This window comes from Crocodylus porosus, unplaced genomic scaffold (genome assembly GCF_001723895.1).
Source record: "Crocodylus porosus isolate Cpor-Errol unplaced genomic scaffold, CroPor_comp1, whole genome shotgun sequence".
In the NCBI taxonomy this organism is placed as follows: Eukaryota; Metazoa; Chordata; order Crocodylia; family Crocodylidae; genus Crocodylus; species Crocodylus porosus.
In genome coordinates, this window is record NW_017728915.1 from 25,259,615 (window position 1) to 25,287,482 (window position 27,868).

The 27,868-nt window shown below is 38.7% G+C and overlaps 1 protein-coding gene across 2 annotated transcripts in view; it reads right to left on the bottom strand.

Moving 5' to 3' along the window:
- LOC109310599 (transcription initiation factor TFIID subunit 4-like) overlaps positions 1 to 27,868 on the bottom strand; it is a 202,633-nt gene that overhangs the window by 142,003 nt on the left and 32,762 nt on the right. For both annotated transcript variants that reach the window (XR_002101266.1, XM_019535852.1), the window contains exons 7-9: positions 26,761 to 27,018; positions 12,816 to 12,921; positions 7,338 to 7,452 (exon numbers count right to left, since the gene is read on the bottom strand). Coding sequence is in view for 1 of the 2 variants with exons in the window: in XM_019535852.1 (XP_019391397.1) it covers positions 7,338 to 7,452; positions 12,816 to 12,921; positions 26,761 to 27,018 (479 nt within the window). In the remaining variant the exon portion in view is untranslated. The remainder of the gene's footprint in view (positions 1 to 7,337; positions 7,453 to 12,815; positions 12,922 to 26,760; positions 27,019 to 27,868) is intronic.

Consider the following 27,868-nt stretch of genomic DNA (forward strand, 5'->3'; position numbering starts at 1 on the left):
TGCCCCTAAGCATAATCTCCCCTGCTGGCCCCTCACAGACATGCACCAGGATAACTGTCTCAAAAAACTTACCCAGGACTGAGGTAGGACTGACTGGCCTGTAGTTTCCTGGGTCCTCTTTCCTCCCTTTTTTGAAGACGGGAACCACATTGGCCCTTTTCCAATCCTCTGGCACCTCATCAGAGCACTATGAATGCTCGTAAAGCCATGCCAGGGGCCCCACAATGACCTCTGCTAATTCCTTCAGCACTCTGGGGTGGAGATCATCAGGACCTGCTGATTTAAATATGTCCAGTCCCTCCAGAAGTTCCCTAACTAGGTCCTCACTGGGCCTGGGTGCACCCTAGGCCTGGGTGCACCTCTCCTGGGCCTACGGGGGTCCTAGTGGGGGAGCAGAGGGGTGACACGGTCCCTGCTCAGAAAAATGGAGGCAAAGACATTGTTAAATGTGTGTACAGCATGATGCAATTAAATTGCAAAAATGGACAATTTTCATCATGTGTACAAGCACCCATAAAGTTTTAACTTAAAATTTTCCTTCAAGTACTTCTTTCTGTTACAGAGTTTTAATTAAAATTAAAGTATATGCTAGATTTTATTAACAAATATAAGCGCGCACAATAATGGAAGTTACTACACATGCATACAACTGCTGGGGAGATACCAGAATACATTGCACGTTATCTTCTACCTTGCAGGATCCATGGAAAAACTGACAATCTGGAAATTAAGACCTACAACCTGAAAATAAGTTTTACGGTAGGTGCAATCTTGACACTAAAATCTTGGCAGTGTCCATTTAATAACCAGAAACGACATGGTGCTTGTACATCACAGTGGGATGCTGAAACGTCCCAGATGTATGACATGCCTCAGCTCCTTTACTATACCAATATGCTCCCATGTCACCCAAATTGAATGTCTCAGAACAGACATTACATTTTTATATATTTTATATACAAAAATTAAATTAAACAGATAACAGAAGTTTAGTTTTTGTTATTTTGCTCTCCACACAATTTTTTTTAAATATTAAACAGCTTTGTTGTAGTTTTGGCTGTTCTAGCTTTTTTTTTTTTTTTTTACAGAAAAATCCAGAATTTGTTTTCTGTCCTTTCACATGATCACCCAAGATTAGTTCAAGCAAGCCACAGCTAACTTTGTCATCCTCATCTTAAAAGGTTTATGAGCACGAATCAGCACAAGAAAGTTACTGAAGTTAAAATAAGAATTCTGGAAGAATCTTACTTCCTTTCAGTGCAGGGTCCCCAAGCAGTTTCTCCCATTACTTTGACCGCATCAGGACTGTATGAATGGGTTCTGGGGGACAATGTACACCCACCTCTAAAAAAAAATCTGAACAATAATGGTCTTTTGCAAAAGGTAAGAGCATCTGGATAAGTGTTATATTTATTTATCCTTCTTCAAACAAACACAACAAAACAAAACAAATCTATGCCAACAGTATTCCCTACAGCCAGTCACAATAGTTTCTTTATTTTAAATTTGGCAGGTCTGTCTTCTATAATGAATGGCATCAGCCAGGTGATGGTTTTTTGTCAGATTTCACTTGGGGCTGGATCACTGTATTCCACTCCCTCACCTCCCTGTTTCAGTGTCTCAACAGTCTTATATTTTTACCGTTAAATATGTGCGAGATGGAGGAGAAACTAAGCAAAACCAAAAACATACTTGAGAGCTAAAATCTGGAACCAACAGACAATTCTGTACAGCCCAGAAAGCTGTAACGAAATGGATACTATTTTATATTGCCTCTGAAAAAGATAAAAAATGGGTCAAAACGGTCAAAAAAAAGCTGAAGTACCAGTTACAATGTGCCGTAAAAATCACATTTCTTAATTATACAATAAATGTTAAATTGACTAAACTTAAGATGTATGTTCAATTACTGCTTTTTTAAATAAACTCACACTACTAACAAGTAAATATTACTTTGTAATCTGCATAACTATCAGATTAATCTGGGTTTTCAAGGTTAAACACTGACTATTTAATTTATAAAGAAAAAGAATGCCTAGAACAGGGATAGGCAATCCCTGGCACGCATGCCAGTGTGGCACATAAAAGCATTTAGCTTGGCATTTGCACCTCGGGGTGGACAACAGAGAAGTGGCTTAGGCTGCACCATCACAACATGGATTGGGCCCCTCGCAGCTCCCCTGCCACCTGCTTCCAGCACACCAACATTTTGCAAGTCCAGGTTGCAGGTGTTTTTGGCACTCTGCCCAAAAACACTGCCAACCCCTGGCTGAAAATTTGTTTCAACTAGATTGGATTATTTTGGATAACGCTAACCAAAGTTCTCAATCAAAACAACAATAATCTTCAGAGTAATCTTGACCAGGTTTCCTGGAAATCATGCAACACCACTAGCCTGTTTAGACTTGAACATGGAACTACCAAAGTTAACCAAAAGTTGAGAACAGAAAACTAAAATAGTTTGGGTAAAATCATCAACAACAAGACTTTAATACTCTTTGGAGCATCCTATTCTTCAGGTGCTCTTTTTGTAGTCAATGGAGCTTTTGGATTAAAATGCCCATTTTAAGTAAATTTAGATTTAATTGTTCTATACAAAGGAAAATGCAACATGTTAAAAGGCCTGCAATGGCAAATGGTGTTATTAGGAATACATTTGAAGAGGAAACCAGTAGGTATACTCTCTCTCATGACTTTCAATCGCAGAAATTTCAGGGGACCAACATTTGGAAAAACTTGCTAAGATAAGGAGCATAAACTAATGAGGGATAACCAGATGAATTTTACAATCTATCCCACAGCAAGAATCATAATGTGCTATCCACAGAATGCTCCAGAACAAAAGTTTTGTTTGGTCACAAACCTCTCTCTTGATGTTCTCCAATTCTGCCAATCAATATGCTCTTCAATATCATATCAAAATCTATGCCCTATGCTCATACAAAAAAAACAAAACCAAAAAAACCCAGCCCTAAACACACTGGTAAGGGTAAAAAAATGCCCTTTTGAATGAGTGAGGCTGGGGCTAGGGAAGGGGTTGGGGGAGGGGCTCAGCACAGCCCAGTGGCTGCAGGCAGGTGGTGTCGGCCACTCCCAGGCCTGCAGCAGGAAGCAAAGCAGTGGGAACTGATTCAGGGCAGGGGGTGGCTCTTGCTTCTACGCACACCCTGGGAGGGGGCTTGAGGATGTGGTGGGCTGCACTGGGCTTTTCCCAGAGGGCACCTGCCACCTGCCCTGAGCACTGGAAGGAGCCCAGTGTTGCTGCTGACCCCAGCCTGCAGCAGCAGCCTGCTCTCTTGCACATATCTGGGGGCACATGCCCCTGGGAAGAGCCCAGGGCAGCCCCCTAGCCCGCAGCCCTCCCAGGGTGAGAGTAGCAGCAAGAGTCGCACCAACTTACAGTTTCCTGGTGCAGCAAGGTTGGGTCATCTAGTCCAACCTCCTGCTGAAAGCAAGACCATCCCCAACTATATCATCCCAGCCAAGGCTTTGTCTAGCCTGGCCTTAACAACCTCCAAGCATGGAAATTCCACAACCCATGTGGGTAGCCTGTTCCAGTGTTTGGGCCTCCCACTACAGAAAGGATGTGGACAAATAGGAAAGATCCCAGCAGAGGACAACAAAAATGGTTAGGCAGCTGGAGACATGACTTCTAAAGATAGGCTGAGGAAACTGGGCTCATTTAGTCTGGAGGAGAGGAGACTGAGAGGGGATTTAATAGCAGCCTTCAACTCCCTGAAGGGTGGTTCCAAAGAGGATGGAGCCTGAACTGTTCTCAGTGGTGGCAGATGACAGAACAAGGAGCAATGGTTTCAGGTTGTAACAAGGGAAGTTTAGGTTGGATATTAAGAAAAACTCTCTCACTAGGAGGGCAGTAAAACACAGAAACAGGCTACCCACATGGGTTGTGGAATTTCCATGCTTGGAGGTTTTTAACGCCGGGCTAGACAAAGCCTTGGCTGGGATGATATAGTTGGGGATGGTCCTGCTTTCAGCAGGAGGTTGGACTAGATGACCCCACCTGAGGTTGGAAGGGACCTCAGGAGGTCATCTAGTCTAGCCCTCATTCTATTAAATGTGCCAAGTTGGGCAGGAAGGTGGCAAGAAAGAGTGGAGAGTGTAATACAGAAATTATTGCTGAATTCCCATCCTGCCTAATATAGGTAATTCCCACACAATATACTCTGTTTTGTTAGGTTTAATATTGTTCAGAAGTATTTCTTCAAAACACAAACACCACAAAGCCATTAAATCAACATTTAAGTACATGTCCAGCATCCATTATGATACCAAAGTACAAAACACACTAATATCCCTCTCTTACACACCTACTTTCAATTCAACAGTGGTATACACACAAAAGTGAAGTTGCTTGTATTTTCAGAAAATTAACTCTCTAGCGCTGTGAATCTAGAGAAGTTGTACTATGTTATTACTACCCTTATTAAAAAATCCTCATAAAAAATTAAGCCGTGTTTAATATGAACAAAATCTAAATTACACAGTTACCACCAGACTACCATGATATTTATCTCATAGAATCATGGAAGTCGGGTCGGAAGGGACCTTGTAGATCTTCAAGTCCGACCCCCTGCCTGGGCAGGATTAAAACTGGGCTAGGAGAAAAACTGGGCTCAAATGACTCCAGCCAGGTAGGCATCAAGCCTCTTCTTAAATACCCCCAGGGTAGGAGCCAGCACCACTTCCCTTGGAAGTTGGTTCCAGATCCTAGCCATCCTGACAGTGAAGTAGTTCTTACGGAACTAGCCATTTATTTTCTGCGCTTTTAACTCCATGCATCACGTTCTATGTATGGTATACTACACTGTCACAGCTGTATGTCTTCTAGTAGATTAGATCAACAAGGTGAGGTCCACAGTGGAGGCTTCTACTCATCTCTCTTTCCTAGTTACAGAAAGCTTTGTTGGAGGTGTATTACTATATTATTTACGTTATGGTTTTATAATACACAGAATGGAGCACCAACTGTAGAATTAGTACAAATGTTAATGAGATCTACGTTATTATTTTCTTCTCTAAGAATCATTAAAATTAACTGTCCACATTAATGGAATACTTGCATCCTCTTTCCTGACAAATTTTAGCCAGAATGAGATTTTATCCCAAGATAAGAAGACCCACAGGTTTCAGGGGGATTTGAGTTTTATTTTGGCAAAACTACAAGATGGAAAACAGCTTGCAAGAGACTATCAGCTTCAATCTTAACTACAGAACAGCTACCATCACTTCAAAATAAGCTATGAACCAAAGTAGCATTTTTATAACATAGTAATTATAGATAATACTGTGAAATAATCAGTTCCTACATCCCTCTCATGTGTAAATCTTTCATTCATTTCAGTATGTTTTTCATTTGGAAAATAAAACAGGTCTGTAAGATATCCAAGACTTAGAAATAACATGATTAGAAGAAACTGGAAAAATAAAAGTTCAGTTTTCCATTACTGACCAAGACATTACCCATAAGAGTGAAAAACTAAACTAAGTTATTTTAAAGAAAGTAGAGTATGAAATAATGAAACAAATATGCAATAATAAAGCACTAAGGGCAAAATAAATTTATACATAACACAACTATTTTTCAAAATTCTTGCTTTGCTTTAGATGCCAGTTTGCCTTCTGGCTACAAACACATTCTTCACACACGCTGGGAATGTTGAGGAAAACTAGTCAGCATTCAGAGGATTAATACAGATTTCCAGCTCTCTGCCTTGAGGCTTAATAGTCAGACATCTATTTGTCCTCAGGAAAGGTTAGGGGTTGAAATGCAAATATGCAAACAACTGAATTCTTTGTTAAGATATCAAGGAAAAAAAACTTGATCTCTACTGCTGTTTAATAAATCTTTGCAATTTTATGGACTTATTTAAATGCAGCATTGTGTCTTAGTATTTTGAAGGAGAAAACAATGCAAGGAAACAAACACATTCATTCAGACTAAAATTTGTTCTCTAGAGGAAAAATGACATACACCCTTGACAGCTTATTTACCAAACTCACTAAAGATTTATTGATTTATCAATCAGTGCCTTGAGCATTTGCTTCTCCCCAAGGGAAAATTAACAATTCCAACTAACCTAATATATTCTATGTATAAACTAAGTGAATGCAAGAATCAATCCTGGCACAGTTTACAACACCCAGTAAAAAAAAAATGCTGTCCCTTTTGGTGTATGTAAAATTGAAAGCTATACTAACGAAGAATAAGTGCCCATGTTACTTACTAACATAAAAAATACTTATTAAGACAGTACAATTGAACACAACAGACATTTTAAATCATTTAAATACTCAGTGGGAGGCAAAAGCATTGGAAAATAAAAAATTGAATGATTTTACTTCTAGATTAATACTAAGTACTACCACTATTAGTTGCAGTGCTGACGTGCCTCAGAGCAATTTCACAGGGGCTACAAATTCTCTTTAACTCTACCTGCAAAGGTCTAAGCCTGTCAATTAATTACTGGTTTGATAAGGTCAGGTCAACATAAGAATCCTAAAGGAAGAATCTGAAAGTCTAAAAGTACTGTCTTATTTTAGCAAGTAAACAAAAAGAAAAGGAAAATATTTTAAAATAACAACTCAAAATATACTTATATCCATGGAACTAATCTAAAAGGTAAGTAGGGGGAAGGAAAATGCAGTAAATTCAATATCAGTTTTCTAGTGCAACACCCAAAATATTAAACCCCCAAAATATATAAACATAAATAATGTTAATAATGAAGTTTGAAAGGATTAAACCAACACAGCTGCTTAATCACCCAGGTTACTGGCTTGAACCAGTGAATCTCCTGACCACTATGGGAACCCAAAGAATGCCCTAAATTGTGCTGCACAAACAACTCACATCAACAGCAGATAAGGCAATGAAGTTTTTTTCTCTTGTTATAAAAAACAGCATTTCCCTTAGGCTTATGAGACGATACCTGCAGCTGAGCTGCACAAGCCTATCTACATACAGGATGCCCTGTTGTCACAATTAGGATCTTCTCAGCAAAGTACATTTCATATAAAAGTTAAAATCTGATCCATAAAAATAGCTGTATTTTACATTTAGGAAGTCCTCATCTATGTAACTCCATTTACAAAAGTGATTTGGAAGACTTACTAAATGTTCAACACCCTGCATTTAGGAAAAGATCTTCCAGACATGTTTCCTATTGAAAAAATAGAACTAAATAAGTAGCTGTCATCCAATCAAAGTGCATGGATAATCTAGGAATTATTGTAAAATACTGCCCTCTGGTGTTAAGCCTATTCTAAGGGTTTTTTTGTTTTGTTTTGTTTTGTTTTTTGTGGGGGGGGGGGTTTACCTGAAAGAACCACCTCCAGGGTCATTCAGCTTGTTTTTCTGATTTGCAGAGACCTGAACACCAACGCCCCCAGGACTTTTGTTGGCTTGTATTGTTGGTGCCTTCCCTACTGTGCCTGAAAAACACCAAGCAATGTTATTATGAGCTGTCTTAGACAATTTACATCAAAGAACCTTCTGTCCAGGAACTAAATTTAACTGTCTGTAAATTGCAAACAAAAGCAAGTTGTTATTTTTACGGATTCCTTTGCTGAAGAAAGAGAAAACAATTTAAATTTTAAAGATGCATATTCACAGTGATGTATTAATTCTTCACTGATGAAAAAACCTGAAGACTCTTAACACTGCAAACCATTGGCCATAGCTGGTTATAATACACATAATGGCTATAAATGTGTTTGCAACTGCTGGTAAACTGCTCTTCTACATGATCTGTACAAAATAAACAATCAGGACCTGTAAGTGGTACTTCCTAGGAGTTTGGGTACAAGTTGCATTTAAAGATATGCTAGAGACTACAGTATTATTTATCATGTTTTAAAAGGGGAAAAAATATTTTTTTTCCTATGCTGGCTCGTCATTGTTATGGATACCCCACACATTTTCAGAATTAAATACATGAGTTTTATTTACTGCTTCATTACGACTTTTACCCTGTACATAATCAAAAATATGTAGCTATAAAATATAAAATAGCAACATCCTCTTAAAAATCTAAACCTATTTTCTCATTTTAATAATATTTTGAAAGCAGTAAGTTCTTTGAAATAGTCTTATAAGTACATAATTACATAAATGAACCCTGTGATTTTTCCTAATAGGCCTAAGGCCTTTGTAAGTCAATAATAACTGGACATTTCACTCCCATTGGCCCCCACGAAAATCCTAAACAAAACTCATTGCAAGCTTCTGTTACTAATTTGCAGTAAAAAATTACCTTAAATCAACATATCTAGATGACCAGTTTCAGGAAACATCATACCAGTCCTTGGATGAAAAAGATTTGACCAAGTGAAACTTCAGTTGACTGCTTTGAATATTTTACTAGAATATGGGTTTGGGTTTTTCTGGTCTGATTCACTTATGCTTGAACAGTTCAAACCAATTTTTGGCATATGAATGATATTGAAAAAGGAGGTCTTCTGTGATGTTAAGTTCTACCTTCTTGTGCATATTTCTCAATATAATGAAAGTTATGTGCATAGGTAAAGACCCTGAGGCACTTAAAATAGTATCTGACAGTCCTCTTTGCAGTTGTGTTAGGATTAAATTGTCCTCAGGTAGACATTTTCACAAACCTTTGTGGTTCTATATTACTTTTTCATGAACCCTAAAAAAACTAATGTATAATTAGGTCAACTAATACATTCTGTAATAATATTTAATACCTAAAACAAAGAGGTTTGCCTTCACTGAGCAGAGCATTTTTTTTTTTAATTCTAAGCTTTGTTCAGCTTCATCCAGAGCTCTTGAACCAAAATCCATTTGCCATCCTTGTTCAATGCTGAGTCTGCTTTGTATTACAGAAACTGCAGCAAGACCCACAGTCCTAGAAAATCTAAAAGTAAGTTTTAGGAATTCACGCTGTGGGAAATTAATATATTTTAGATTCAGTATGTTCAAGATTCTTATGCAAAGGCCATCAGTCCTTAGGCTCATCAGTTCAATTTAGGATGAACTAATTTAAAAGAATTTTTGCTGAATTACTTGGAAACAGGATGATTAATACAACAGGAGAAAAAACAACAAAGTGCACAATGTATCAGGATCCTTTCAGGATACACAAAGGATATTAATAATAAAAGCAGTTGTAATGGCTCTGGCAAAATGTAATAAACTTCAGTGAATAAATCTAAAATAGAATTATGAAATATTACTAATATGTCTCTGGAATTAATTAGCATCTATACTTTGTTTTTCTATGGATGGTTGACTTTGATGCACGATTATACAGAAAGAACAATACAGTTGCTAATCTTTTAATTTCTGGAAATCCATGTCATGTCTAAACTATGTATAAAAGCAAGTGGAATTTAATGCACCACCCCATAAATATTACTGTGCTTAAATGGACTGACAGACTAATTAAATATAAGGTTCTAAACCTGCGATGGAGTACCTTTCTGATTTAGATCGCACTGTAGATATCTAAATAATAATTTCCTCAATTACATACTTCGTTATTGCAGGGCCTAAAGCAATGATACAAAACCTTGAAAACCAGACTTGTTTTATGAGGCAGCACAACACAATTTGCAATTATTTCTGTAAATTAAGATCAACTGTGAGTCTGGATATCTCATTGGATTGGTAATGATATACAGAGTCTATCATCATTACGTCTTAGATTTAAATGTAGGAAGCACAGACTGGAGAGATTAATTTAGGAGTCACTAGGTCTCCAGTTCTACTCCTAGCTCTGTAAATGATTTGATGTTTTTGTGGCTTTTGGCAAGTTCCTTTACCTGTCTCATTTCATTTCCCCATTTAGAAGGCCTTAGTTTTTATTCTGGTACAGTCCACTTTGAAAAGGGGTGTGAATTTTCACAGAAATAGTTATACTGGTACAGGTGATGGTATGGGTGTGAGTGTAGCTATACCAGGGGTAGGCAATTATTTCAGCTGCATGGCCACTTAAATGAGTTTTGGGGACCTGTCAGGGGCCACGTGCATATCTGTCTGTCTCTCTCTCTTCCTTGACTGCCTCTGGCTGTCTCTCCGTCCCTCTGTATCCCTGTTTGTCTCACTTTGTCTGTCTCTCCAACTCCTCCCCTCCCTTCAGAACTGTAGTTCATCAAGATCCCTGATGCTCAGCTGTGGACCCAGGCAGGAGCTGCTGGGGTGCTGGCTAGGCAGCAGCATCAGCTACAGCCAGGTTCTAGAGGGAAGGGGAAGGAGGGGAAATGGGAGGCAGAGAAAGACAGAGAGATGAGAAGAGACAGAGAGAAATGCTGCTGCTCTCCTGATGCAACAGCAGCTCCTGCCTGTGTCTGCAGCTGATGCCACTGGCAGGTTTCAGGTAAGGGCTCCAGGCAGAAGCTTCTACCATACCAAGAGCTCAACAGGTCAGCTATGGACGCTGGTGGCAGGTTCTGCGTCCAGGCTCCTCAGCCTGTCTGTTGCATCCACAGCTGATGCCACCAACACTGCAGGGGAAGCCCCGCCTAGGTCCACAGTTGATGCCTGATGCTATTGGGCTGAAGCAGCCCCCACCCCCCCACAACACCACGCAGTGGCCAGAGCCACTGGCTGCCCATAGGCCAGATCCAGTGAGTTGGCAGCTGTCTGCCTACAGGCTGGATTGAATCCATTGCCAGGCCAGATCTGGCCTATGGGTCATATTTTGCCCACCCCTGATCTATACAGTATAACCATCGGCACCTGGCTTATACCAAAAAGTTCTACTGATTTAATTGTGATGGTATATTAAAAGCAGTACAACTCCTTTACATGGGTATTCCAGGATATTGGGATACTTTATCCCAATACATTTACTCATGAGAGGGAAGCAAAATAAATTATACTGCAAAGTGCAGCTTGTGTGTTTCCAGTTATGGCACATATCAGTATAACTATATTAGCAAAAAAGTCACATTCCTATGTGACACAGTTATGGCAGTATAACTTTCAAGTGCACTTAAAGCAGTAATGTAATGTAAACAATGGGATAAAACAATGCTCACACTGTGGTGCTATGAGATACGGAAATGCTTGTAAAAGCTTTATAAAGCTTTATATTAATGCTTAGAATTATTTTTTATACCAGATTGTCAATTAAACTGTTATCAGATGATGTCCAAACAATTAATCAAGCATGAAATAAATTTGTTCTTTTAAGCCAATGTCTAACAGAAAGACATCTACTTCATGCAAGTAAAAATCAAAATTAGCCCAAGTGTTGGCAAAAAAAGACCAAATAACATCTGGGTATGGAAACTTAATTAACTCTTGCATTGATGCACCCTGCTTAGGATGTAGAGTATGAGAGCTCACTGAGCCATGACCTATTAGAGATTTTTCTGTTAATCAGTGTAAGATTACTATTAACTCCTGTCCTGAAAAATAAACGCACTTCAACACTGACTGGTAGCAAGAAATCCTTGGAGTGAAAGGACAGTTCATTTTCCAGGCCCATTGACCCTTTTGCCTCTGTGAAGAGAATGGCAAGTTAAATATTAAGTTGTGCTGGATTGTGATGGCGACAAATACTCACCTCAGAAATTTATAGGGGAATAGAAACGTGCAATTTATCGTATTTACTTACAGACCAGCCACACCTTTCCCTAAATGTCAACCTTCCAAAACTGGGAGGTGCGTTATAAGGAAAAAAGCTGATTTCCATGGCAGAAAGCTGCTCAGCCAAAAGCTGCTGCCAGTTTGGCAGCAGCTATGGTAGGGTTAAACCCAAAGCTTTTGATGTTGCAACTAGAGGATGAGTGATGCTGGCAAGGGAATGTTCAGCTCTGGTGAGCCTGGGCTGTGGCAGATAAGATTGAAAAAAAAAAAAAGATTTCTCCAGATGCTGCCTTCCCAAAACAAAGTACATCTCATTTTGGGGAGGGGAAAGGGGGTGGTATGTAAGTAAATACGGTATGCCAGGCTGACAATAAAGAATTCTGGATGATCAGTCTACCCTGAATTTGGACTGGAGACCTAAAATTGACAAGCTCTGTATCTCATTACTAATCCACAATTATTTAACTGCCCATGCATCCTGACAGGTATTAACAAGACTGTGATCAGAAAGGTTAAGGACAGCAAGTAGTTAAAGACAGAATTAACAAATACACATAATGATAAGGAACCAGGAGGGCTCCAAAATTCCTCTTAAGGCAACAGATGGAATCAGCCACCCAATTCGTTTATTTTTGCACAACTATATAGTAGAACTGTGTTCAATACCTAGCCTCTTGCTCCTGAAACTGATAGTGGCAAGGTATGCTGCAGCCCTCTAGATCACAAAAGAGTAACTGGTGGCAGATAAAAGGTATGTAGTTCAAAAGTTTCTCAAGGGAGTCCTACAGCTGGACTCTCTCTGCAGTTAGAAAGATAGTGGCTATAATGTATGGCCTCCAGGGTGAGAGTTAAAGCAGGAGGACTAAACTGAAGCATTCTCAGGGCTGCATCAGAAAAATGAAGAAATTCTCTCTTACACCAAGGGAAAAAAAATCTTAAAATGAAACAATAAGAGCCATATCCCTGACTTCAACAGGAACTTTGCATGAGAAACTGCCGGCTAAAGACTGATCACTTCAAGATTTTGTCCTAAATTATATTTACAAAACAATTAACGATATTGGTCTTAAAAATACGTTGACATTACATAGTGAAAACATGCATACTCGGCCAGTAAGGTATAAAATCATGTCAAGCCTGCCAATGTCAACACTGTAAGTTTTCCCGTGCTACTAATTTGTAATAAAATTACAATGAAATTCATACAAATGTAACAATCTCACTAAAACAGTTAAACCCATACCTTGTGGTCTAATGGGCTGAGTTATTACCACTGGCATCCTAATCTGGGTAGTCTGGCAGGCAGGGTTTCGTTTCACAGTTTGAGCAGATGTTGACTGGATAATCTGCTATTATTAAAAAAAAGTATACTTATATTATACTCTTTATACACAAACACACACAACGTAAATATATTTACATGTGTAATTACTATAAACATATGGGTCTCTAAAGCACAACCAGCTAGTGACAAAAGTCATATTTATGTAACGTATGTTGGTTGTGTGTGTGTGTATAGATATGTATCTATATATACACATAGTTGCTGGTATGCTCTTGAAAAAAGGATAAATATTATGCGACAGAAAAGCCATGCTTCACAATCTTCATCCAAAAATATCCTGTATTTTACAGGGGTGAGATAAAAAATAAAGTTTTGTGCTTTTAAACAACTTATGAGGAACGAAGAAAACATTTTTATATAGGAAACCATCATGCTGGTCACTAATTTTAGTTATGTTCATCTGTAGCTCCCAAAGCTTTCAATTTTACTACTTTTATTATCACGCTTAAGTGATATATTACTAAAAATTATATTCCAAGTGGGACAGAGTCAGATTTTCAAAAATGGGTACCAGATGGACTTTTTGTGGTGACCATTTCAGATTTTAACTCATATTTACTTTAAAGTGTTAATCAGGAATTTTTATTACTTCAACTAATATTGGGCCAAATCCTAAGGCTCTTATCCAAATGAAGTCAAAACTGTATAGAAGTCTTATTCTTAGACCACTTACATATAAAATTGGAAAGAGCAAATATTCAAAACTGAAGTCTAAGTGATACTGAAACACATGTTCATGAAATCTAGAGTGGAATAGGCACAGATATAAGAACAAGAGATTCAGAAAGAAAGTCCACTGCAGAGCTAGAGGTAATCCATAAATAAATTTAAGAAACCACTGGCAAATATTTGGGAGATAAGCCTATATACACTAAATTCAGAGTGCTGAGGACATCACAACCCACATAACCTTCACAGTTATGACTGTCATTACCATCTTTGTGTGTGACTGTGTGAGTTCAATCTATTTTTTGTCTCCCCCTCATTCACATGCACACACGCATGCACACATACATACACAAACACACACACACCCCTTTAATCGGTTCCAGCAAGAAGACAATTTACTGCAATTCAGACTGAAACCTAATGTAGTGTGTTACAAAGAGTAAACAGGAAATAATACATCTGTACTTGGTCTGTACTCAGAAAACATATCATGTAGTTAAAGAATAAAGGGGCTAGGGGGAAAACCCCAATTTCAAGGAGAACTTTGTAGGAATATAAGTGAAAAGGAATAGGAATATATTTTCAAATGAGAATTAAAAGTAAATGAAGTCGGGAAACAGAGCTTTGCAGCAGCAACTGTACAGAAGGTATTTGTATCATAAACAGTGAGATCATATGAAAGCAAAGGAGGTTAGCATTAAATGAAGAAGGGGAGAATGAATAGAACAACATGAAACGGTGGTTGTGATATAGGCTGCGCCATGAAGTTTTGAAAGCCAAAAGGACAATTCTGAAGTAGATCTTTAAATTTATGGGGCTAGTGAAGGAATCTGAGCATATACATAATGTAGTCACAACTTTTTGAATGTAAGAAATGATTTAGTAGCAACATGTTATTTACATGTGCCCAAAATAGGACAGCTGGGAGGCCATTTCATTCTGAGAGGAGACAAGATAAACATGGATGTGGAACCATCACAACTGCATACACAAGCAATGTTACAAAGACGATGAGAGAGAATCTTGCGGAAACAGAAGTGGTAGGTAGAACAAGGGAGTGCCAGGAAAAAAATGCAACCACACTGAAGGAGAAAAGGATGAACTGCATCAAGAAGGGAGACAGAGCAGCTGGACGTATTTGAGAATGCTCCTCTTGGCCAAACACAATGTTTCCAACACCTCAAGCAATTAAAAGAATCAGGCCATCAGTTGTCTTAGTTGAGAGAGGCAATGAGTAAATAGGGAAGAGTCATGAGAAGGCACTGGGACAAAGTAGCAAGCTAAAAAACGGAAAAATGAGATAATATAGGGAAAATATTTGAAAGATACTGAAAGGGAAAAAGGAATGAAAAGTGAACATGACTGGATCTTGATGCACAGGAACAATCATTAGATGTAGAACAAGCGTATTTTTAAAGGCTAGAAAGAAGTTAGAAAGAAGGGCAAGAGTTATTTTTTCTCCTAACTGCCCTATCTGTCTATCCACCACACCCACAAGTCTTTTCAAATTGTGTTTTTTAATGTCCATAATATGAAAATTCCTCTTCTCTATGAAGTTAAGAGCCCCTTCCTTCCAAATTAAGATCTTCTCTCACATGCTATGCTCAAAAAAGAAATATTAGATGTGGTACAATATTTTGTAAGGCTCAAGACATGAGTTTATTGCCTTTTGAATTAGCAGATTTTAAAGTACTGGGAAGATGTTTAAGTACTGGGACATAACAAAGACAAAAGCAAGTACTGAAAATACCATAAAAAGGAAGTGGATGAGGCAGTAAGATCTATAGAAGGAGGAGACGGTCAAAAGACCAGTCAGTTCTCTCAGGAAAATTTCAATGAGGTTTGGGACTATAGAAAGAAGTTAAGTATTTTCCACTGCGTTGGAAAATGGGAAAAAAGTAGCATCAAAACTTACAGGACATAGAGCAGGAAGTAAAACTCTCTGGGTCACCAAGGACCTCTTACATTGTCACATAGTGTACAAACGAAGATATTTTGCAGCAGTCTATTTTAAAAATGCTTCCACTTTCCTCAGTTTATTTTACAACTGTCACTAGTTTACAGACTCATGGCTCAAAATAAAGTTTATTATACTTTTCTTCTTTATATCAAAGCAATAAAAGCTTTTGAAATATTTTTTAAAAATTATAAGCATGCCATTCTGACCATTTGTTTTTTGAAAGATGCTTGTTCTTCTACTATAATTTACAACATGAATTTTCAGGTAATAGAAGTGATCATATGACCTGGATTTAGCTAAGTAAATGCCAAAAAATGCTGCTAATGAAAAATAAGAGGTCTATTAAGGCAATTTAACGATTGTTAATGAATTGGTTAATAAATATAAATGCTTTTTTACTATGATAAAATTTTTAATCTGATTGTTAGGTTAAATAAGAGTCCCATAAGGCCTTAAGGAAGCAAAAAATGCATAGAAGAGGAGTTATCCAGACTCAGAGGTCAAAACCAATATCTCAAATTCTTCCGAGACCAAATTCTTCTTTTATCACCACAAAGTGTGATCCTGAACCACCAGTGTGAATTTTTCTCTGTGCAAAGTATTCATCACTTTAATAAATTAGCAGCTGTATTTTCTACAAACTTGGGTTTTAGTTTCCAGATGAACCTCAAGTGTAAATCCATGCAGACAGAACTATAAATAGGGACCTACCCAAATCACAACTGCATGGATTTCACAGAAATCATAAAATCCAATAATCTGTGAAATCTGAAGCAGTGGGGGTAATTTATTAAAAGAAATGCTGGCTCCTGATTGGGAGCCAGCGGTCCTCCTGGCTGTGAAGCCTGGCATGAATGGGAGTGCCAGCATGAAAGTAATCAGGCAAGATGGCTGCTACCCCACCCTTTGCCACTGGTTGGCTGAGAGGGTTGCCTGTCATACATGCTCCCTCTCTCCACCAATCAGCAGCAAGGGGCACAGCTTCCTGACAGACAGATCTCTCAGCCAATCAGCAGTAAAGGGCAAGGCCATACAACAGACAGCACCCTCCTCCAATTAGTGGCAGAGGGCAGGGACACCAGGCCCTATAATCTGAGGCATGGGGGGAAGGACACCATGATAAGCCCTTGAAAATGGCAGCCAGTCCCATGATTTGCAAACAAAATAGGCCAGCTGCCTCCTCGAGTTGAGTAGACACCTAACTATAGTATTTAAATACTGAGTTGAGAAAGGCATTAGCAAAGGTGGCAATGTCTGTTTCTTAAAAAAACTTGTAACCTCTTCAGGTGCAGAAGTACTGAAAACAAATCATTCAGGATTAACAAAAGCTTTAATATGGGATGAGAATTTTAAAAATAAATGACACTTTCAATTCATGATGCTGATATAAGCTTCTTTCCTTGGTCTGTAAAAATTACCTTCAGCCTTCTCCAGGCTGAATCTAAACCAAGCAGATGTGTTCCAAACCCAGCTGTATTCAAGATGTAAGTTACTAGCTAGTCAAAAGAAAAAGACAAGAGTTTAGTGCCCTCAGAACGTTGCATGCATCACAGCCAGAACTACTTAAATAACCCTAATAATGGCCTTATAACAAACTGAACAAAAGTTAACAAAACAAAACAAAATGTAAGAGATTTTCCAAAGTGTACAATCAGTTGTTCACCATTATTAAGTTCTCAGTTAAAAACAAAAAAAAAAAGAGGAGTCATCCCCTAAGATCTCCAAACAGAGTCAAGATCAAAATTTAGGGACTTCTCAACTTCCAGCTCCATGCCCAATCAGCAAGACCATATTGGCTCTTCACACTTTATCATTCCATAAATAAACCCCCTTACTTGTTGACATAAGCTGCATACAGGACCTCCACCCAATTCAGGAGGTATAGGATCCCACTAGGGGAAATGCCTTGCTGGACTTAGTGTTAGCTACAGGGGATGACTTGGTGGGGAATTTGCAGGTAACAAGGTAACCTAGGGAACAGTGACCATCAATTGATTGAATTCACTATCCAGTGAAGGATAGGTAAACTAACCAGCAGGGCTGAAATGCTAGACTTCAGAAAGGCTAACTTCAGTGTGCTCAGGAGATTAGTTAGTGAGGCATTAAAACTCAAGAACATTGACAAAATGGGGGTCCAGGAAGGGTGGTCATTCCTCAAGGGAGTGATCCTACGGGCACAGAAGGAGACAATCCCGTTGCACATAAAAGGGGGAAAAGGAGGCAAGAAGTCTTCTTGGCTGAACAGGGAAGTCCAGGAAAGCCTAAGGGCAAAGAAAGAGGTATTCAGGCTGTGGAAACAGGGGGTAGCTATCAAGGAGGAGTGTACCTCCCTGGCTCACATTTGCAGGAAATCAGTTAGGAAGGCCAAAGCAGGGTTACAAGTTAGGCGGACAACAAAAAGTCCTTCTTCAGGTATATAGGGAGTAAAAGGAAGGCACAGGGTAGTACAGGACTCCTACAGGACAAACTAGGGCAACTGGTGACAGAGGAAGGGGGACAAAGCTGAGTTTTTCAATGAGCTCTTTGTATCTGTATTCCTAGACACAGACCAAAACAAATCTCTCAGTTGAATCACAGATAGACACAGGAGGGACACCAACCCACCAACTGCTAATGCAGACTTAGTGAAGGGGTACTTGGAGGGGCTGGATATGTTCAAATCAGCAGGCCTGGATGAACTTCATCTAAGGGTGCTGAAGGAACTGGCCAATGACATAGCAGAGCCGCTGGCACGGCTGTTTGAGCACTCATGGTACTCCGGTCAGGTCCCAGAGGACTGGAATAGGGCCAATGTGGTCCCTATTTTCAAGAGGAGGGAGGAACCAGGAAACTATAGGCCAGCTAGTCACACTTCTATCCTTGGGAAAACTCTAGAAAAAATCATTAAGGACCACATTTGTGGGAGCCCAGCAGGGGAAATAATGCTGAAAGGAAATTAACATGGATTCACTGCAGGTAGATCCTGCCTGACTAACCTTGTTTCTTTTTATGACCAGGTCACAAAATGCTTAGATGCAGGAGTCGAGGTACATGTCATCTACCTAGACTTTAAGAAGGCCTTCGATACAGTATCGCATTCTATTCTCATAAATAAACTGACAGGTTGTGATGTAGATGATTACACTGTCAGGTGGGTGGCAAATTGGCTTAGACATTGCACCCAGAGAGTGGTGGTGGATGGATCGATACTGACCTGGAAAGATGTGGGCAGTGGAGTCCCGCAGGACTCAGTCCTTGGACCGCTGCTAATTAATGTCTTCATCAGTGACTTGGATGAGGGTGTAGAGAGCACCCTATCCAAGTTCACAGGTGATACCAAATTATGGGGCAAGGTTAACACACCAGAGGGTAGGGAACGGATCTAGGTGAATCTAGAGAGGTTGGAAAAATGGGCAGAACAAAACAGAATGAAGTTCAAAGACAAGTGCAAAGTGCTGCACCTGGGCAAAAAGAAACACCAACACACTTACAGGCTGGGTGAGGACCTTCTCAGCAGCACAGCAGTGGAAAGGAATCTTGGAGTCATAGCTGACTCCAAGATGAATAGACATCATCAATGTGACAAAGTAATCAATAAGGCTAACTGCACTTTATCAAGCATTAGCAGGTGCATGATGAACAGGTCCACAAGGGTGATGCTTCCCTTCTATGCAGCACTGCATCCAGTTTTGGGCACCACACTTCAGGAGGGATGTGGAGAATCTTGACAGGGTTCAGAGGAGGCCATTCATATGTCTGCCTGCAGGCAAGGCCCTACAAGGAGAGACTGAGGGACCTAGATATCTTCAGATTTTGCAAGAGAAGGCTGAGAGGTGGTCTTGTGGCTGCCTATAAATTCATCAGGGGAGAGCAGTAGGGAATAGGAGATACTCTATTTACTAGGGCACCCCCTGGAGTAACTAGGAACAACAGCCACAAATAGATGGAGATCAGATTTAGGTCGGACATCAGGAAGAACTTCTTCACAGTTAAGGTTGCCAGAATCTGGAATGGGCTTCCAAGGGAGGTGGTGCTCTCCCCTACCCTGAGGGTCTTCAAGAGGAGACTGGATGAGCACCTAGCTGGAGTTGTCTGACCCCAGCACTCTTTCCTTCCCAGGGCAGGGGGTTGGACTCGATGACCTACTGAGGTCCCTTCCAATTCCAACCCTAACATCTATGAATCTACCCATCTAACTGTATCCTTCTTATGACTATAAAACATTTTCATCAGCAGGCAATGGAATTTTATTTTGAGTTCAATCATGATCTTTGTTGCATTCTTTTAGAGAATCAGAAAAAAAGAAGACCACCTATCCTTCTGCACAAGTCATCGGCATAGCAACGTACCACATAATGGCAAACAGCACCTACTAACAGGCTGCTACCCCTCCAGCCTATACAATTATACACAATGCCCAGAAGAAGCACATATTTACTGCCCCTAACTGCTAAAGATTGGAAAATTACAATCCAGCTCTATGTACATTAAACGAAAGAACACTTAAGCATGAGGAATTAACAAAACATGTTTTTACACAAACATCAAACAAAGTGATAAAACAACAGAATAGGAAACAACTTAAATACTGAGATTTAAAAATGCAATTCTGAAAACAGTATAATCCCTCTTAAATTCTGCTCCTCACAATTAAGGTAGAAAACATTGTGTCAGAAATAAATATGCCTCTTAACTTGTACATGTGCATAATACAGGAAGGCTATGGTCTGATATGACATTTATCTTTGCTCATGAGTAAACACTTGCTAACTCACTTGTGGCTATGCCACTTGTGATTTATCAGTCTACTCACTCCTAAAGATAAATGTCAGATCAAACTTCAGCTATCATGTAATCTGGCAGGCTTAACTCTCAATTTGCTTGCTTTTGTGAGTTTTGAGTTCATATTTAACAATAATGTTGTCATCCAGGGACAAATTTTCACCATCTGCCTGTGAATTGAAATTTGCAAAACTGCACATGCACTGATTTTTCCGCTCCCCCCAACCAATGTATTTTTTTTTTTAAACAGCCAGAAGCGCCTAATAATGGCTTCTTTTGCAACACCATGGACATAGTGACCAATGTGATGCTGGACATGCTCTTTTTAAGAGTTAATGAAGACAGAAATAGAAAAGCCCTACTAGGACATGTAGCCCAAACACCTTTTTGCATAATTTTTCCCTACAATATATTCTCTAGACTAATTTTAAACATTTCAGAGGAGGGCCCTTTTATCACTTCCTTTGGGAGGCTACTCCACAGTCTAATATACTGCACTGCAGGGATATGTTGCCTTATATTAAGCCTAAATCCTACTTTGCTTAATTTTATCCCATTATTCCTATTTGTACTCCCTTGGACTACTCTAAATAATTCATCATCATACTTTGATGTTTAAATCCTTAAAATATTTGTACAGGTTTTTCATGTTCCCCCTATAATCATTGTTTGACCACACTTTATGTATTTAATTATCTTAATCTAAATCATTCCCTTAGTCATAATTTCATTGCTATTTTTTGAATATTATCTAATTTGCTAACATTTTTCTGATATTTAAAGATATTCTAAACTAATAGTAAATTATAGCCAGAATCCTATCCATAACTGTAAACAAGTCCCCATTATAGCCCCTCAAAAAAATTACCTTTCTCCTCTCTCCCTTCCACTCGTTTATTTTGGCAGAAGATAGCATAGGCTTGCACCTTAGAGACCATTTGGTTCAGAGGGACAAGAGCTTCCATAGGCAATAACTTACTTCCTCAGATGTTTACTTTGTGTGTGCATATACACACACACACACACATTTTCCTGATTATGTCTAAGCTACTTTCTGCTTTAACAATTTCCAAATACTTTCCTAACAACATCCAGTACTTCCAAAAACAGAAGTTCACTAATCATTTGCCTGGTTCCAGTTCAGGAACAGGAACTATTATTCTATTAATCCACGCCACTATTTTTAACCCTACAATGAGCTGAACTACTTTTAATCTCCCTTTATGTCATAAAATTCCTGATGATCCCACCAACTGCTTTCCAAACAGAAAGTGAAGAAGAATAATGGTTCCCTCTAAATCTCAAAATTCTGTCCAGAAACCACAAGCTGATCAATAAAACCCAAAACCAAACACCTGAGTACTGAAAAGCAAAAGTAAAATCCAATTCCCCATATTCAACCATACCTTTGTGGCATCTGATTTAATATGCCAGACTGAGGAAAATGGCTAACAACTATTCAAGCACTTACTGCTTTTGGCTTATCAAACAGCCAAGTTCTCACCTTCGAACATCATACACCAATTCCATAACATGCAATGTTCCACAAATATACATTTCTTAATGACAGACCTGCAACAAAAATAACGTATTTTTATTTCTTTTTATAAATCTAGAATTTTACTAAAAGTACCGTATTTACTCAAATAGAAGAATATCCTGATGATAAGACCATCTCTCGATAATTAGATTCTACATACGGAAAAATTAAATTTGTTATTTTTTTCCAGGTATAGAATATTATTGGAGGTTAGCCTTGAATTTGTTTCCCTCCCACTGCTACAGCAGGAAAAATAAATTGGGGTGGTTGGGGGTGCGGGGGGGTGCACAGGTAGGCCTTTGCTTTATGCTTCTCCCCCAGTTTTTTTCTCCTGGAAGCCCCTTCCCACTCTCCTTACTGTCAGATCCTGCTGTCCCTGAGCATATGGAAGTAAGAAGAAAATTTAAAAACAATAACCTTGAAATTAAACACAGCTGTAGAAATTTTCATATACTACCTATGCACTTAGTTCATCCAGAATTGATGCATATTACCCTTTTTTCTCCTTTTTTTAAAATTGCTACCAGTTTTAGCATGAGTACTCTAGAAATAGTACTTTGGCACCTACTTATATGTAGTACAAACTACGAATTATGTGGGTTCAAAGCCCAAAGCAGTTCATTGGGCTGCTTCCCAGTAGTGTCACTAACATTTCAAGCCACGGTGACCCCACAGCTCAGCACTGTTCAGTATATGCGTGTACTCCAGATACCCCACCACAAAAAAATCTATGTGCTAATTAGCCCCTACTCACAACTGGAACCAGGTGCTCTTGTCATGAATCCAGAGATGCTCCAAAAATGTATATGCAGATGAGGAGCAGGGGAACCTGCTCTGGCTTCACTTCATGGAGGGCACAGCCACACTAATCATATGCACCAGGCTGCAAGGGCTGACGAAGGATTCTGGGTCAACTATATGCAATGCTGCAGATCACTATGACTGGAAAAAGAGTTGGCAGTGAGGGGGACTGCACTTAATGAGCACTACCATACGTGTTATTCAGGTGGGTTACATTAACCTATTCTTGTGATAGCTTCCCATCTGCATGTTTGCCCTATGAAGGCCATGTATTCTATAGTTATGTCCAATGTGAGCTGTATTTGATAGTTGGTTTCCATTGCTGAGCACCTGCTACTTTTGGCAGCAACTTAATGCTAGACAATGTATTTAGTGAGATTTAATTGTTTGTGATTATAAGACAAGGGGGCTTTTTTCCCCATGCCAACTGGGGGGAAAAAAATCTAGTCTTGTAATTGAGTAAATACAGTACTTTTAAAGCTAACATTCCTATTACAATTATTCAGGTTTGCTGTCAAATCTCAGAACCAGCAACATTCCCAACTACACTTTCTTCTCATATTGCAATATCTCACCTTATCATCCTCTTTTATGAGCTTCACAGGGAAGGTCAAATTAATGCAAGAGATAAATCTGAGGAATATGCTTATGCTCCAGATTAACCAAATCCAGAGGAGAAAAATGAATTTGATTGCCAGATTTGTGCCACAGGAAAAAAAAGTCATACAAACATATTTTGATGGGACAGATCACTCATTCTTAAATCAGAACATAATGCGTAATACAACATCTAATACATCTGGATTATCAATGCTACACTTACTATGTACAACTGCAACAGATTTAACAAACAAGAAAACTGCCAACTTTGTTTGATTCACAGTTCTATTACAATTTACTTGTGATACTCATAAAAAAAATAGGTAATGACTATACACATGAATACACAGCTCCTACCATAAGGAATTCACAATTTCCTCCAAAATGCTAGACTGTGTGACTTTGGACATATATATAGACATGTAAATTGTTTTTTGGCTTATCTAGTTAGCTTCTCATTCATAATTTTTCTATATATAGACAAATCTTCTATACCCTAAGATTCCATCTAACTTAACTACCAGCAGTAATCAACAGTGATACTACCACATCACCCAGCTCTTCACAGTATTTTTCATTGTGGTTAATACACATTATAAAATAAGTAAATATTACAAACTCTTTGATGCATCGTTCAATTCTAAAACTAGTCTTCCTGCCTCCTACTGACATTTCCAATCATGTACCACAATTCTGCATGGTCAAAGATAAATACAAATTCTCTGCCATCAAAATGATACCAATCTCACTTCAGTTTCACAGCAACCACGTTTGTTGTTTTTTTTTAATTTAGAAAACAGTAAAATTAGCTTTCTATGACTCTGATATGAGTGCAACTTTAGGGAAAATTTATGAGCTACTATAAAGAAGCAAACAAGAAGGGTTTCTGAGGCAGGTTTTCCAAAGCAGTGGGCACAGGCCAAACCCAGCTGCTGCTGAACCTGACAGTTTTACCATCGACTTTTACAGGAAAAGCCTTTAGCTAATGCAGAACTTCTGAAAAGTCTACACTGTAAATGAAGAGATGCAATATTAAGCCTGGGGTTGGAGTGTCCTGAATATCTACATGATCAAATTAACACCCATTACATCTCTGATTGGCCAAAGTCTTCAGAAGATGTGTCAAATACTGAATCCTTTGTAAAATCAGAAAGATCAACTGACTAGTTCGTTGCAGTTTAGAAAAACCTAAATGCCCCTGTAGATAGGCTGGCTTAAAGGGGCTATACTCTAAGTGGCCTTGCCTCTTTAAAACCGGACAGTCTGCGAAGCCAGCTGGAATTCTCTTCAGTGAGCTTCAGGGTTGGAGATTCTGGAGCCCTGCCAGATTTCTCCGGCAGTGCTGACCACCCCTAGGCAAGCCAGCTGTAATCTTTTTCTGCTGGACAGTAGCTCTTTCCTGTGCTCTAGATTTGGGAAAACTAGATGTTGTGTGTGCACAGCACACAGTGGTCACCACTAAAAAGTCAATATTTATGAACAGTTACCACACAGTGGGCCTGTCTATACAAGAGATTTATTGCAAAGTTGAATAATTAGCTCCACAGTAAATGTCTCGGCATCTATACTTGCAGGCCAATTAGGCTGGAGTGAACTAATTAACTCTGCAGCAGGATAGTACTTGTGTATACTTGTATATACAAGTACTATCCTACCATAGAGCTTTTTATTCTGCATCAACGTACGTACAGACACTGATGAGGTCACTGGGGCATGAGTGCTTCAACATGGGGACTGCCTACAGGCTAGCCCAGCACTAGAGCACCCTCATCCCCCAGCCAGCCCCTCCACGGCATGTTGAGGCCGGGGGGGGGGAAGAGCATGACAGATTGACCCCCATGCCCTTCTGCCAGCTGGGGCTACTCTGCCCCAGCTCAGGGTGCTGCAGTCCTAGGCTCACGTTCAAAAGGTGTGCCCAGGAGCAATAATCTCTGGGGCATTAAGCTCTGGAGTTTAATGCTTTGCATTAATTGCATGTGTAGACAAACCTAATGATGTCTAAGATGCCACAGCATTTACCACAATAACACGCAAGTTTATGGTATTTTTTAATAACACTATGTGATAACTGTTATCAGATGCTGACTGTTGACTTATAATACCATACTGGGGGATGAAACAGGGCTTTGGTTAACCTTAATTTTGGATCTGTTAATCAGTCATACCATCAATAAATAAAAACAACACAGCACTTCCTCTTCCTGTGAGAATTTTTTTTTATATAATTTTTTTCTATAATTGTTTATATATATTTCCTGCATGTAACAGTCTTTAAACACATTTTTCAACCAAGTTATATGATAGACAACCTGCTGCATTGTGAAACTACAGCAGACATTTCATTTATCCTTTTCAGCTTCAAACAAACCCTTAAATATAACACCTTTTCATTGGAGAAACAAACATCTGACCAAATCTAAAATACGTTACTTTTTAAACTGTCACCTCTGGTATTTCTGAAGTTGTACATATAGAATAAGTTAACAGATTATCAAGCACATATTCATAGTGCCACTCTCCATACATGTGTGCTTGCACCACTGCAGGAAAAGCTGTAAACAGATGAATGAAGGGAGATGGCAGGATTTTGATTTTGTCTTATTCCATTTTGGGAATTTCATTTCCAAAACAGCCATAAACCTTACAAGCATCAGAGCAAGTGAGCTCTAAGGATATTTTGGTACCTTTCTTGTTCTAAATAAAATAATATCCCAGAATAAGTTTTTCCTTATGAAAGAAGAAGGAATTCACATGGCTGGACAGAGGACAAGAGCAGCCAAGTCCAGGTGCAAGATCACATCCACATATATCTTGTGTATTATAAAAGCCAAGGTCAAGTATCTCAGTATCTACCTAAGTAGTCCCACTGAAATCAGTGGGGTTATTCAGAGAGCAAGGTACTAGTTAATGCATGGAAGTGTGGCATAATTAGGGCAAAATTTAGCAAATAAAAGAAATGGTATAGCTGCTAGACCAAGCTGGTTGCTACCATAGATCTTTTTTTCTTCTGATTTTCTAATTAATAATGTATACAAGACTTTAAGAAAACAGAATATCTAATTTTAATTCAAATTAAAATCTAATCACAGTAGTATAATTTAACAAGGATAGTATAATCATATTAAAATTCCTTCATGTTTTAAAAGCTCTTTGTTAAATGCTGTAATTATTATATAAAAAACTCTATGATGTCATATATGAGAGAATGTTATATGAAACTTAATCATATAACATCATCCCAGAAACAGAGACCCTGCTCCAACAAAGACTCCCACATATATCTTCAGCTTTCCATAGGGTCAGCTGTTTCATTCAAATTAATAGGACTACTCACAGTGCACAAAGGCAGCATGCTAAATTTTTGCAAACGTGTGACCTACGAAATAGCATCAAAAAGGCACAATATAGAAACATGGAAAAATGGAAGTATTTCCCAATTAAATATAATAACAGAAATAAAAAATAACCCTAAAACCACTATTTTTCTTAAAAGTTCTCCTTGTAGTACCTACCAGTTGAGAACTCTGATTTGACTGTACCACCTTAACCTGAGGAGGCTGCATTGTATTTGATACAGAGACTGTGCAAATGTTGTTTGGTTGCCTTATTCCTATTGTCTGTGTTGCAACAACAGAGGAAATGCTTCCAGAGGCAGACTGAGGTATAATTTGTGATAGCTTGGTTTGTTGAAGTGGCTGCTGAGATGGCTGTCCTTGCAAAACTGAATGCTGACTGTTCAGTAAAGATTGTCTCAATGCAGGTAGACTTTTCTAAAAAGGAAAAAAAATCAAAAAAGAAGTAGAAAAGGAAACAATCACATATTTATTTAACCATCAAAAAATTCTGCTTCAAAATGCATTAACATGCATTAGAAAATCTCAATTATTAAATCTGGTTCTACAAGCTATGTACTGTTTCAGAAGAAATTAAATTGTACAGTTTGACATCTTTATATTTCGTAAGAAGGAAAGTTCAGCTTGTATTTCATACCTATTATTTACACTGAATTTGGTCACCACTGTGGACCAGATTGTGATCTGCCCTACTGCCACAACACAAGGGAGTATACCATTACAACATTACGATGACCTGGAACTGGGCTGCTGGTCCTATGAAGAACAAAAAAGTGGGTGGAAAGAAAGAAGAACAGCAGGGATAAGTTCCCCAATACATGCGGTCAGAAGTAAGCTGTACTTTTCAAGGGCTGCAGTAAGTTACTTCTCCCCATATGCCTCTAATATCCAGAGCTAGATGCAATTGTTGGTGCATTAGAGTAGTATGGTTCCAAATTATTACTGATCCAACTGTATTTTGGTAGGGTTAGAAGGCAGCACTATTAGGTGCTCCATGTTCAGACCAGGTCACCCAAAAATTAGAGTTCTAAAGGAGCATATCTTTGAAGTAGCGCTCCAAGCTTCTAGAGAGTTAAATCTAAGTAAACCAAAGTCACTTTTAAACTTCTATTATTATTTTAAAAGTTAACTTATTACATAATTAAATAACTTTGAAGACAGAAAAGAAGTTTAAACTTATATATTTTATTCTAGGTTTGGCTGAAGGGGGAATGCAGGAAAGTAAAAAGAAAGAATTAATGGCATCTTACATGGGGAAAAAAGAGAA